The sequence below is a fragment of the Carassius gibelio genome, chromosome A5 (genome assembly GCF_023724105.1).
Source record: "Carassius gibelio isolate Cgi1373 ecotype wild population from Czech Republic chromosome A5, carGib1.2-hapl.c, whole genome shotgun sequence".
NCBI classification, from domain to species: domain Eukaryota; kingdom Metazoa; phylum Chordata; class Actinopteri; order Cypriniformes; family Cyprinidae; genus Carassius; species Carassius gibelio.
In genome coordinates, this window is record NC_068375.1 from 26,633,411 (window position 1) to 26,645,668 (window position 12,258).

Consider the following 12,258-nt stretch of genomic DNA (forward strand, 5'->3'; position numbering starts at 1 on the left):
GACTTGTAAATTTCCTCATCTGTTTGGCAAAAGCTCATTTTAGATCCTGATTACAAATCCACGCACTCCTACCACTTCTCACCTTCTCCCACAGTGGTCTCTCCTCCAGTTGCATGAGCATGTCCAGTATGTAGGCCATGTGAGAGGCTCCACTCAGCTCCAGGTCTTCCTCTCTGATGGGAGTGTCAGAGGGCCAGTCGGCCAGCAGTGTGGCCAACACGTGACGTGCGTACAGAATCGCAATGGCCTCGTTGACTTTGAAAAGGTACTGTCGCACTGCTTTGTTACTGCGAGCATCCAGCTCTTTATGCAACAGAGCGGAGCTTTTGGTGCGCCGCTGTTTGGCATAACTCAGCTGGAGGTCACTCTCGGTGTTGGTGATGAGTTTCTGCGTGACAACATTGGTTTCTTCTGTGACTCGGTCACACCGGGTGGGTTTAGACTGAGGGTCAAAAAAAAGAAACAGATGAATTAACGTACTTCAGATCAAAAAATGGAAGAGGTTTCATCTTAAACTTAGTCTTACCACACAGGGCACAATGATCATATCAGTGTCTACAGCCTTGGTGCTCCTTTCCTCAGAATGAGGTCTTTTAGATGGTTGCCACTTCTGTGCCAGTGTACGAATGGTCTCATCAGTTTTTATAGCGTCACCGTCAAACCTGAGATATGTGTTAGAAAAAAGATGATATGAGATAAAGTCTGAATTCATTTATCTGAGATGTACACCAGATTAATTTACAATTCTGCTTAGAAGTTTACACAGAATATGCAAGCTCTTCAGCACTCTGTAGACAATAAGAGGGATAACTTAAAATTAATGTTGCTATCTTAAGATTTTCCCAAAATACTAAATGTGTGATAATTATTAGAAGTATTATTTAACTAAACTGAATAATGTCAATTTGCAATTAACATTTATGCATTAAGCACATGCTCTTATCCAAAGCAATTTACAAAAGGGGAACAATAATAATAAATCACAGAGCAATCAATATTAATTGTGTATTATATAATATTACTTTACTAAATAAAATTAGATTTTTTTTTTAAATAATAAACAGGTGCATTAGGCAACATATGATTTTATGAACCAAAGGATCAGTCTCATTTCAGTAATTTTGGAATATATGTAAAAATCTTATATGAGCTTCCTCAATGCAGTCCAAATAATAATAAAAAAAAAAATTATTTCTCTTTTATTTTTAAAATAGATTTTCTGATTCTGCAAGGGGTATGTACACTGATTCAAATGCATTCTAAACCTTGTAATTTAATATGTAATGAGATAATTCAAAGTGTAACCCACCTCTTCTGCACCTCAAGGAAGAATGAATCTGTCCTCTTCATCTGGAGCTCATACATAGCTCTCAGGATGTGCAGTGGTGCATTAAGAGCATCATGGGTAATCTAAGAGCAAGACAAAGATCGCAGCTCTAACAACTGTTCCTCTACACACTCATCCCTACATTCCAGTAGTGTGAATTATCTGACCATTCTACAGTTCCTAACTGGTGAGGAGAAATTACAGCACTCAATCAATCTGACCATTCTACATTAAACTACTGGAACAGGGAACTGGACCACAATTGACAGAAAATGAGTGTCTGAAGCCTGACCTGGAAGCAGATCTTTGTCTCTTCATCCAGTCCTTCGAGTGGATCCGGTCTGTTTGGATCAGCATCATCAGCACAGCAGCTGGAGTGATCAGAGTCATGCTCTTTCTCTCTTTCCTTCTCTCCATCTGTCTCTGTGTCTGTATCCTCGGCCATGGAGTGGATCTCTCGCTTGGAGGAATAAAGCATGATCGAGAGGATCTCTAGGTCTCGCAAAAGCCACATCTTGCTGAAGCCTGTGCCCTTGCTGCACTTACGGACCAGGAGCTGCATCAGCCCAGAGCCATGGATGACCTCCTGGGCCTGATCCACCCCATGCTTCTACAGAAAAAATCAATACACTCATGACTCATGTTAAGTATTTAATGGACCTAAAACATTCTGGAAACTAATGTCATAATTGAAGACATAAAAATGTCATTGCGTTAGAAAATATCAAAACATGCCACAAAAAGAAGTAAAGAACAAATAAAATGCATATATATGATCCTGGACCACAAAACCTTAAAAAAAAGAATTTTTTGAAATTTAGATGTATTATCTGAAAGCTGAATAAATAAGCTTTCAATTGATGTATGGTTAATATTTGGCCCGAGATACAACTATTTGAAAATTTGGGATCTGAGGGTGAAAATAAAAAAAATATTGCCATTGAACTTGTCCAAATTAATTCTTAGCAATGCATATTATTAATAACAAATCAAGTTTTGATATATTTAAAGTAGGAATTGTACAAAATACCTTCAGGGAACATGATCTATACTTAATATCCTAATGATTTTTGGCATAAAAGAAAAATAGATAATGTTTTGTTGGCTATTGCTAAAAATATACCCCAACGACTTAAGGTTTTGGGGTCCAGGGTCACATATGTACACACACAAATATCCCTTAAACATGACAATGTGTATACGTTTGTATTCATTCATTCATAATAATAATAATTATTATTAATTACTCGAGAATGTCAAATAATCCTTCATAAATCATTCTAATAGGTTGATGCTCAATCATTCTAATATGTTGGTGCTCAAGAACCATCTTATTATCAAGTATTTTTGTGAAAACCGTGATGGATTTTTTTTTCAGGATTATTTAATGAGCAGAAAAGCTATCAATTTAATGCGACCTTCGTGAATAAAAGTATCAATGCCTTGAAAAAAAAAATGCATAAATACATATACACACACACACACACACACACACACTTACATAACAATGAAATTAAAATTTTGTGATCACTGTATTTGTTTCTGTGGCTTAAAACGGTTTTGTTACACCAGGATGTGTGGGGAATACCTTGAGAGTGTTGAAGAGTCCTTTAAGAGCAAGAGAGAGCACCCAGGTGGCCTCCACAGCATCCTGGGCACTGCTCTCCACCTCAACCTGCAGCAGGTGACTCACAATGGAGGTGAAGTTCTTCAGGTAGCGGCTCAGGTGAGCGGAGGTCGAGGACACAGCTCGTCCCTCATGAGACTCCGCATCATTCCTGCTGTTGCTCTCATGTGCCTGGACTAACTGGTAGTCTTTCACTGAAAGGAAAAGTAGATGTTTAGAAAGTAGAGATGCATTAATGCACTTTATTTATTTATGTTTCCTCTAAGCAGCCATTAGCTGAGGCTTTAAGGTCCCAACTGAATGTTAACATATCATCATCCTATTTACTGAAATGTTTTCATCAGTTTAATTTCTGAAGGTAGTAGCGAAGGGCTACCCATTACACCTCAATCCTACATATTTTTGATGGTTGACTGAAAGAACTAAAATTTAAAAAGCCAGTTTGATCACAACAAATACTTACAATATCATTTTTTGTTAGCTTATGATTGTTTTACTGCTGAGAAATAAGCATAGTGATCATTAAAGATTTGCTCTGTTATCATTAATGCTTTAGAAGCCAGTAGGTTTACTCAAGAGGTACCTTCATACAAGAACAGTCTGTTAAACCTGAACCAACAAGGAAGTACAGCTGACACACCCTTTGCAAATTAAGGTGTGTTTAAATGTCAGTGACAGTCTGTGACTTTAGACTTTGCAGCTCTGAACTGTCAGCAGTATTATTTTTACAGCAGAGAACATTTGAGAGATGAGTGTGAGCAGTGTGACAGCTCTTCCCTCACCTGTTCTCCTCTTACGAGTCTTGACGTCCACCACAGCAGCTCGGTTCTTCTCTGTGAAGTGTTTGAGCAGAATCATGTTGTGTTTTTCATTGGCGTTGTCGATGAAGACAGCCTGAGTCCCCATACACAGCACCTGATATAAACAGACACATTTATCATGAAACAGCTCTTTCAACATGTCCTAAGGGCTTTTACATTTTCAAACGAGTATACAGACAGCATGTCATAACTTCATACAGACCCATATTATGTGTGGTAGCATGCACATGTGACATCTTGGTTCATACCTCAGGAAATCCCACGAGCACCAGTAAAGTAAAGAGGTTGGTTCTCTTGAGTTGCTGTGGAAACTGCTGGATGCAGTGATCAGTGAAAGCTGCCACAACAGCACACCACTGAGAAGAAACGTTCAGATTTCGCAAGATGTCCGCCACGGAGCACGCCCAATCCAGACCGATGCGACTGTTGTAATGCAAACACAGGCGATGGACAACAGGCTCAATGTTATGTGACAATAACTGGAAATGTGTTCATTAAAAATACAAAAACTTCCAACAAAGTTAAAGCTGTGAAGGTCAAGTTCAGCTAAATGTTTGACAAATAATCGTACAATTATCACTTTTGAAAAATGTAATGCAGGCTTGTTAAATTAAAGCATTCATTTATTTTTAGAGAGAGAGAGAATGTATATCAAACTTTTGAATGATAGTGTACATGACCTTGTACATCAATAATGCTTATTTAAATGGCCTCTAATACACGTTATATTTAACCATATTTAACACATTCAATCAAAGTACCTGTCAAGACACACTGCTCCCAGACTGAAGAGCAACTGAGTGGTCTTCCAGCCAGGAACATCAAGTGCTGCTCCATCTCCGAGGGTAAGTAACTCAAATTTGTCTGTCAGTGCCTCTGCCACAGCTGCATCAGCCTCTGCAGGAGAGATCCTTAACAGAAGCTGTCCCAGAAGGCCTAGTGTTAGGTGGTATGTTTCATTCAGACAGCCGGCGTTCGAGATGACCACTCTGAACAGCAGTGGCAGGATGGGACTCAGGCTGGACAAAGATAGCGAGCTGCCCTATAGAAGATTAAATGTGTACATGTTCATATTCTGTGTTTCTTGGATGTGAAGGTGAGACAAAAATTAGGTATTTGAAATGGCTTCACTTCAGGAACAACTTCCAAGTAATTTCTGAAACCAAAGCCTACAATGACAAATTAAACTGGAATCGTTGTTGTTACCTGTGTGGTTGCAGGCAACATGGCTGCCAACAATCCCAGAATTCTCTCTCTGGAGCATTCAGCAAACACATGTTCCTGTATTGGCCCCCGGGCTGTCTTTTCCTCCTGGTCTTTATATGTGTCCATGTTCTCTGAGGTAGCAGATGTGACAGTGTCTCCACTTGACTCTGAAACTTTAAAACAAAACAAAAAAAGATATTAGGAGAAAAAATGTCTAAATATACATACATATTTCTTGGAGAGGTGAATAGAATTAAAAACACAAGATTGAGTGATTATGAGAAAAAAATAAATGGTATGTTTGAGCTTTTAAGGCCAAGCACACTTATTTACACACTTATTTGCTTGGCAGGAAAGTACCCTATCCTACAGAAAAGCATTAAAAACTGCAAGATCTGATTATTTTTAGTCTCTTTTACAAGAAATCAAACATAACCCCAGGTATTTATTCAATACAGTGGCTAAATGAATGAAAAATAAAGCATCAACAGGTGTTGACATTTTCCAACAGCACGGCAGTAATGACTTTCTGAACTACTTTACTTCCAGGATCGATACTATTAGAGATAAAAGTGTAACCATGCAGCCATCAGCTACAGTATCGCATCAGACAGTGCACTATAGACCCCCTGAGAAACAGTGCCACTCATGCTCTACTTTAGGACAGGAAGAATTGTATAAATTTGTTAAATCATCTAAATAACAACATGTATTTTAGACCCTTGACCATCTAAGATCCTAAAAGAGGTGCTTCTAGAAGGCATAGATCCACTTCTGACTATAATTAATTCACTATTGTCATTAGGATATGTCCCTTAAAACTTACAAACTGGCTGTTATTAACAAGCCTCTCATCAAAAAACCACAACTAGACCACAAAGAACTAGTTAATTACAGACTGATCTCGAATCTCCCTCTTCTGTCCAAGATACTAGAAAAGGTACCGTATTTTCCGGACTAGAAGTCACACTTTTTTTTCATAATTTAGCTGGTCCTGCGACTTATAGTCAGGTGCGACTTATTTATCAAAATAAATTTGACATGAACCAAGAGAAATGAACCAAGAGAAAACATTACTGTCTACAGCTGCGAGAGGGTGCTCTATGCTGCTCAGTGCTATTGTAGCCTACACTGAGCAGCACAGAGTGCCCTCTCGCGGCAGTAGAAGGTAATGTTTTCTCTTGGTTCTTGGTTGTAAATACGACTTATCGTCCAGTGTGACTTATGTCGCATGTATTTACAATATATGTTTTTTCCCTTGTCATGACGTATTTTTGGACTGATGCGAATCATATTTAGGTGCGGCTTATAGTCCGAAAAATATGGTAGTATCCATACAATTATATTCCTTCTTAGAGAAAAATGGTTTCTGTGAGGAATTCCAGTCAGGATTTAGACCATTGATAGCACTGAGACTGCTCTCCTTAGATTTACATCTGATCATGGTTGTATCTCTCTATTAGTGCTATTGGATATTAGTGCTGCATTCGACACTATAGACCACAACATTCTCTTGAACAGACTAGAAAACTTTGCTGGCATTAAAGGAAGTGCATTAGCATGGTTCAAGTCGTACTTATCTGACTGCCATCAATTCGTTGCAGAGAATGAAGTGGTATGATATCGATCAGTATGGAGTGCAGTATGGAGTACCTCAAGGCTCAGTACTAGGGAGGTTACTTTTCATGCTTTACATATTACCCTTAGGAGATATCATCAGGAAGCACAATGTTATCTTTCATTGTTATGCTGTTGACACTCAGCTCTATATATCTTCAGGGCCGGGAGAAACATACCAATTTGAAAAATTAATGGAATGCATAGCCAATATAAATACCTAGATGATGAGTACTTTCTTACTGCTAAATTCTGAAAGAACAGAGGTGTTAACTATAGGACCTAAAATCTCTGCATGTAATAATCTAGAAAACTGTCTAAGTGTTCTGCGGCTCTGTGTAGTAAATGCTGCTCCATTTGAAAGCAGGTCATAGACATTATACTAATTTGCTACTAATCACAGAACCAGCTTTACTGATGAGACATGCATGACAAATCGCATGCGATTAATCATGCAGCCATACCAGCAATGTTTTGGTTCTGGCTCCGAACCAGCACTCAAACTACTTTTGTGGAAAAGGGGAATCAGAGACAACAAACCCCGGCAAAGGCTCACCTCTGACTACAGGTGACAGAGTGTCTTCACTAGACACAGAGGGTGTTTGACTTGCACTGGATGAGTCTGATGTATCCTGAGAGATGAGTTTCCTCCTCCTCTCATCTCCTTCTGTATCCAGACCCTGCTTTTCTGGTTTCTTGTTAAGAGAAAAAAAAACAAGACAGTTATGAGGACAAAAGTTAAACAGTAATGTTTGAGCATTTAAGGTCAATCACACTGTTGTTAGCAATATCCTGGCAATTTTTGTCACAGACTTGAAAAATTAAAAGACCAAAAGCTTCAGAAATGTAGTATATGCAGTGACTGACTTTGTCTTTAGGTAGCGGTGGGGAGCAGATAGCTGTAGTGCTGCTGGGAAGTGAGGAGGTGTCTGTGCTGCTGATGTCCTGAACAGAGCCAGCTGTCACAGGACCCAGTTCACTCTCTGTGGCTGATTCATTTGAAGAAAGCAGGGACAGCAGGGGAGAGGCTCGCAAACCTACAGGAAACAACAGCACATACAGCCACGTCAACCAAGACTTCCATTTCTAATTAACACACACACAACTTCATTCTTAATAGATCATGAACATTCAGATATATCGATTACCTTTCCCAGTCTGTCCCTTCAGCAGACACTCATTGATGATGTCAGAGCAGTGGGTCTGCAGAGCCCTGGCATAACCAAGGGTGACATCATCCAGAGGCTCTCCATCCTGCGTTCTCTCGCTGACCAGCTCAGATGTAAACAGGGCGAGTGCGGCAAAAAGAAGCCAAGAGTAGTTATGTATATAAGGCTGAATGAGTCTGTGACGGTCACTGATGCGGATGGTGACCATAGGGTACACTGTGATACGGTGGGTGGGCAGATGGCTGGAGAGAGAAGAGGGAAAAACAGTAATGATAATAATAATAATAATAATGAACAAATGTAATAATATATATTTTTTTTATATCTTAATAACAACATGTTTGTCACTAAACTGCCAAATTAAGAAAAAAAATATATTGTAAAAAATAAAAATAAAAAATACATTAAAATGCTAAATAAATATTTAAAACAACAAAGGTATGCAAAAAAGATTTATTCTATTACCTGTCTGGGTATTTTTTGGCATTATAACAGCCAAAGCAGAGATCGAAGTCCTCACAAACATTACAGTTAATCCTGCTGCCCACGATAAGGCCCTGGCAGTGGTCACACGCATACTCCATGTTTACCATTTCATGGTCATCCTCATGGCCTTCTGGTTTAGCACCACCTGAACAACGAGAACGGAGTTCTTCAATACCCGCACTCCAACTTATCAAGTGTGTGAGAAATATACTGCTGCAATAAATTATTTGTGTAGTGTCTAACTTAATGTGAATGCAATAAATAAATGGAAATAATGTTTCATTAACATTTAGTTTTCCTTCATCACAGTGTAAGCCATTGCTGCAGACTGTGATGGTGTGACTCACTGAGGAAGCAGGTCTTGCACAGGTCCATATCTGTGCACTGCAAGCACCGGTAGCGATGCCATGGTGCGATCCGCTCGCAGCCGTCACATGAAATCTCCACATTCAGCAGGTCGCAGTAGCGTGCAATGAACATGTGCATCTGCAAAGGTCAAACGTCAGTGAAGAGCCCCAAAAATGCACAATATGTTTAGTTTCATATGAGGTTCTTTGTAAATAATAATATTTTTATGGCAGTTTGCAACTTAACTTGTCTAAATGTCAAATTAGTCTGTGCGTTTGCAGAGAGCAAAATACAGTTCAGTTAAATTAGACTAACTGAAAAAGACTAAGCAAACTAAACTCAATCCAAATATTTGTTCTTCTTGAATAAGGTGAGTGTCATATGATTAGGCTTTGATGGGTGCTGACATTTGCTTGTGTTTGCAGAGATTAAATGTTGAGTCATGAGTCATGACGTTAAAAGCTTTGCAGGAATACATTCAATAAACATTACATGCATAAATAATAATGCTATACCTCCACCCAAAGGTTAGTTTTTGTGTTCATTCAGCTTTCTTCTAATTTGTCTCCATTAGTGATAAAAATGTAATTAGTCTTTTGTGAGCTACGGTCTTATTGCACAGGAAAACATTTATTTGATTTGATATCTGTACCTTTCTCTTGTCCTCCACTGAGGCCTGGCTGACCTTGTCAAACCATTTCTCAAACATGCCATCCAAACACTCATCCATCCATTCACAGTTCCTCTCGTAGTCAACAATCTCATCCTCCTCCGTCCACTGACTACACCATCATGTCACATGGAGAAAAGGAAAAATTAGAAGCCAAATAAAACACAGGACACATTGAAGCCTAGATTGTGAGATGAAGACTAAGTTAAAATTAACATTGGTGTGCTTTTGCTCCTTCATAAAAGCACATGCAAATCAGTAAAATCATGTAACGTGACTTGCAAAATGGGACGTGATTGGTTTAATCAAAGTTTGTTAGATTCATTAATGTTTTAAAAGCACGAAGGAGAACTTGCACTTGCTCAGGAGGCTTTCTGTGGACGTGCTCAAAGACGCAACAGAACACAAACATGGAAAGTCAACTTTTAGCTTAAGGTCCGCACCTAAATACACGTCGCTTGGTGATTATTCACATAATCCCTCGTAGGTTATGTAATATATGAACGACAACAATTGAGTAGGAAAATGTGTGTGTAACTGTAAATTGGATCTGTGGTATTGAGAATTGTTAAATGTCTCTAAATGTAGACATCATAGCAACCTTATTTACAAAAATCGTTATTAGTGGTCGACCGACATTGGGTTTTTTGACAGCGGATACCGATATCTTGGAAAGTACGGGGCGACAGCCGATATAAAACCGATATATATAAGAGCTGTATGGGCAAAAGCTCACTCCATTGATCTCAAGAGGCACACTAGTAAGTAGCCCACTTCATATGTCTTTTTTTTAAAGAACATCCCATTTTAATAATAATGTGAACTCTAAATCAGTATTTCTCAACCAGAGGTTTGAGATATATATATATATAATATATATATATATATATATATATATATATATATATATATTTTTTATGGCTGAATGGCCACATAAAGGCTCAAGTCTCTACATCCCTAGTACAGCATGTGTTCTGATCCCGGTCTCATACCTGATGGCAATATCATGCACACTGATGTTTTCTTGGGACATGGTGAGCAGAAGATCAGGCAGTTTGATATCCAGAAACAGTGACAAATCTTCTGCTTCCCAGCTCATATCCAGCAAATGCAGCAGACATGTCTGCACGCATGACAGGGCGGGCAGCAGGACCCTAAGGACATAAAGACATAGCAGACATATAGAAAAAATGGTTGTCCAAGGACTACTGCAGTGTTCTTGATTCATCAACAATGTAATGGCAATCCTTGTGTAGCATATTTATTATTAGCTACTTCCAAAAAACACAATGCTTTCAAAATTCTAATTCAATATTTAAAAACCCACTTCTCGTTCAGTGCATTGAAGCCCTGCAGGGCCTCTACTAGCATTAGAACAAGCCGATGATACGAGTGCCTGACCAGCTCCCTCATCTCCTGCCCACTGCCCATCAACTGAGAAAAGTAACTGAGAAAGACAGACAGATCAAGTTAAAATAATGATAATTAGTACCATTAGAAATGTCAATGGTTTTTTAAGTAACAAACTTGGTGAAATCTTTCTGACACGCCAAGAGTTCCTGGAGAAACAAAATGCAGGGTGCCTGGAAGAGGTGCGGTTTCCCCAGGGTGAGTAAACACTGCTGCACGAGCTCCAGCACCTCACACACACTCAGAGCCTGGGCCTTCTTCAGAGCCAGAGTTTGAACAACACTGAACACACAGAAAAGTCAGAAATAAACAAATAAACCTGGAAATATACTGAAGGTATATTTTTTTGTATATGTTTTTTTAGCGAAACGAAACATTATGAAACAAAATGAATAAAAACTTCCATAGTAAGGGAGGAATAACACTATGGAAGTATGGAAGGGGGACCAGCAATGGTTTGGTTAACAACATTCTTCAAACTATCTTTTCTTAAGTCAGCAGAAGACAAAAATTCATACAAGTCCGGAACAACATAATGTGGAACTATCCCTTTTAGTTTATGCATCAAAATCTGTTGAATCATTTACATAATGAGGTGAAAATACCTGCTCTCATTAATGACCATGTCTTTCATAAAGCTGAGGATGTGTTTGAGGATTGGGAAGCGCTCTTTAACAGGTGGTGCCATGCGAGGCTCCTCCATAGATCGTAAGGAAAGGAGCCTCAGGCGTCCCCGACTGAAAGGTGCTTTACGTGGGAAGACTGACGGGGACAGAGGCTCTCCTGTTTGGGACTGAAGACTTTCTGAGGAGCCAGTGGCACCCTGAGAACTGATGCTGCTAGAAGGTCCAGCATCCACTGGTGCAGCGAATGTCTGGTCACGCTGACTGGCCCCTGGGGTCATCGCTGCTTCTGCTCCCTCAGGAGGCTGGGAAATGGAGGGCGCTGAGGGGCTGGCCTGGAAGTCTGCCTCTGAGGTGGAAACAGATCGAAGAAGAAGAGGAGCAGCACAGGCGCCATCTTCTGGTCTGGAAGGCTCTTGTTCTGGAAGTGTAAAGGTTCCTCCACTCGGGCTGAACCGGAAGAGGAACAAACTTCTACTGATGCAACTTTCAGCTGTTAAAAGTGAAAAAGAGACAGCAGTATTAGTTTAAGAAACTGAGCATCAAAGGCATATTTATAGCATCAATATTTACCAAGTGACTCCACTGTGACCTCATTCGGTCCATCTTCTTTTTCCTCTACTCCATTCATTTTACCCATAAGGTAGCGCTGTTTCATTTCCAACTACCAAAACAGATCAAAAGGGAGAAATAATATAATAATAATAATAACAATAATGTTATTTTAAAACCAAAAATCATAAGCCATACTAACCATCCATGTTCTGGTGCCATCGGCGAGGGTGTAGACCTGCAGAAGGTCCTCACTAAGACTGCTCTGGCCGTTTTTAGCAACTAATGCAGAGGGAAAATGAGATGAAATATGATCAAAAGGACACTGGGACTGGGACTGACATGTAGGACCACCAAATAGTCCTGTTCCTACAAACAACAAAGAGATCAAAAACTGTCGGC

The 12,258-nt window shown here is 39.4% G+C and overlaps 1 protein-coding gene across 2 annotated transcripts in view; it reads right to left on the minus strand.

Annotated features, from left to right (window-relative positions):
* The window catches only part of LOC128007810 (zinc finger ZZ-type and EF-hand domain-containing protein 1), a 44,485-nt gene that overhangs the window by 12,347 nt on the left and 19,880 nt on the right, over positions 1-12,258 (minus strand). For both annotated transcript variants that reach the window (XM_052592835.1, XM_052592834.1), the window contains exons 27-47: positions 12,059-12,138; positions 11,878-11,968; positions 11,287-11,797; positions 10,799-10,963; positions 10,599-10,718; positions 10,264-10,425; positions 9,254-9,383; positions 8,601-8,739; positions 8,233-8,398; positions 7,747-8,009; positions 7,466-7,635; positions 7,155-7,293; positions 4,982-5,154; positions 4,537-4,817; positions 4,024-4,198; positions 3,737-3,869; positions 2,916-3,148; positions 1,620-1,937; positions 1,310-1,410; positions 527-662; positions 83-442 (exon numbers count right to left, since the gene is read on the minus strand). In XM_052592835.1, coding sequence (XP_052448795.1) covers positions 83-442; positions 527-662; positions 1,310-1,410; positions 1,620-1,937; positions 2,916-3,148; positions 3,737-3,869; positions 4,024-4,198; positions 4,537-4,817; positions 4,982-5,154; positions 7,155-7,293; positions 7,466-7,635; positions 7,747-8,009; positions 8,233-8,398; positions 8,601-8,739; positions 9,254-9,383; positions 10,264-10,425; positions 10,599-10,718; positions 10,799-10,963; positions 11,287-11,797; positions 11,878-11,968; positions 12,059-12,138 — 4,046 coding nt within the window. The remainder of the gene's footprint in view (positions 1-82; positions 443-526; positions 663-1,309; positions 1,411-1,619; positions 1,938-2,915; positions 3,149-3,736; positions 3,870-4,023; positions 4,199-4,536; positions 4,818-4,981; positions 5,155-7,154; positions 7,294-7,465; positions 7,636-7,746; positions 8,010-8,232; positions 8,399-8,600; positions 8,740-9,253; positions 9,384-10,263; positions 10,426-10,598; positions 10,719-10,798; positions 10,964-11,286; positions 11,798-11,877; positions 11,969-12,058; positions 12,139-12,258) is intronic.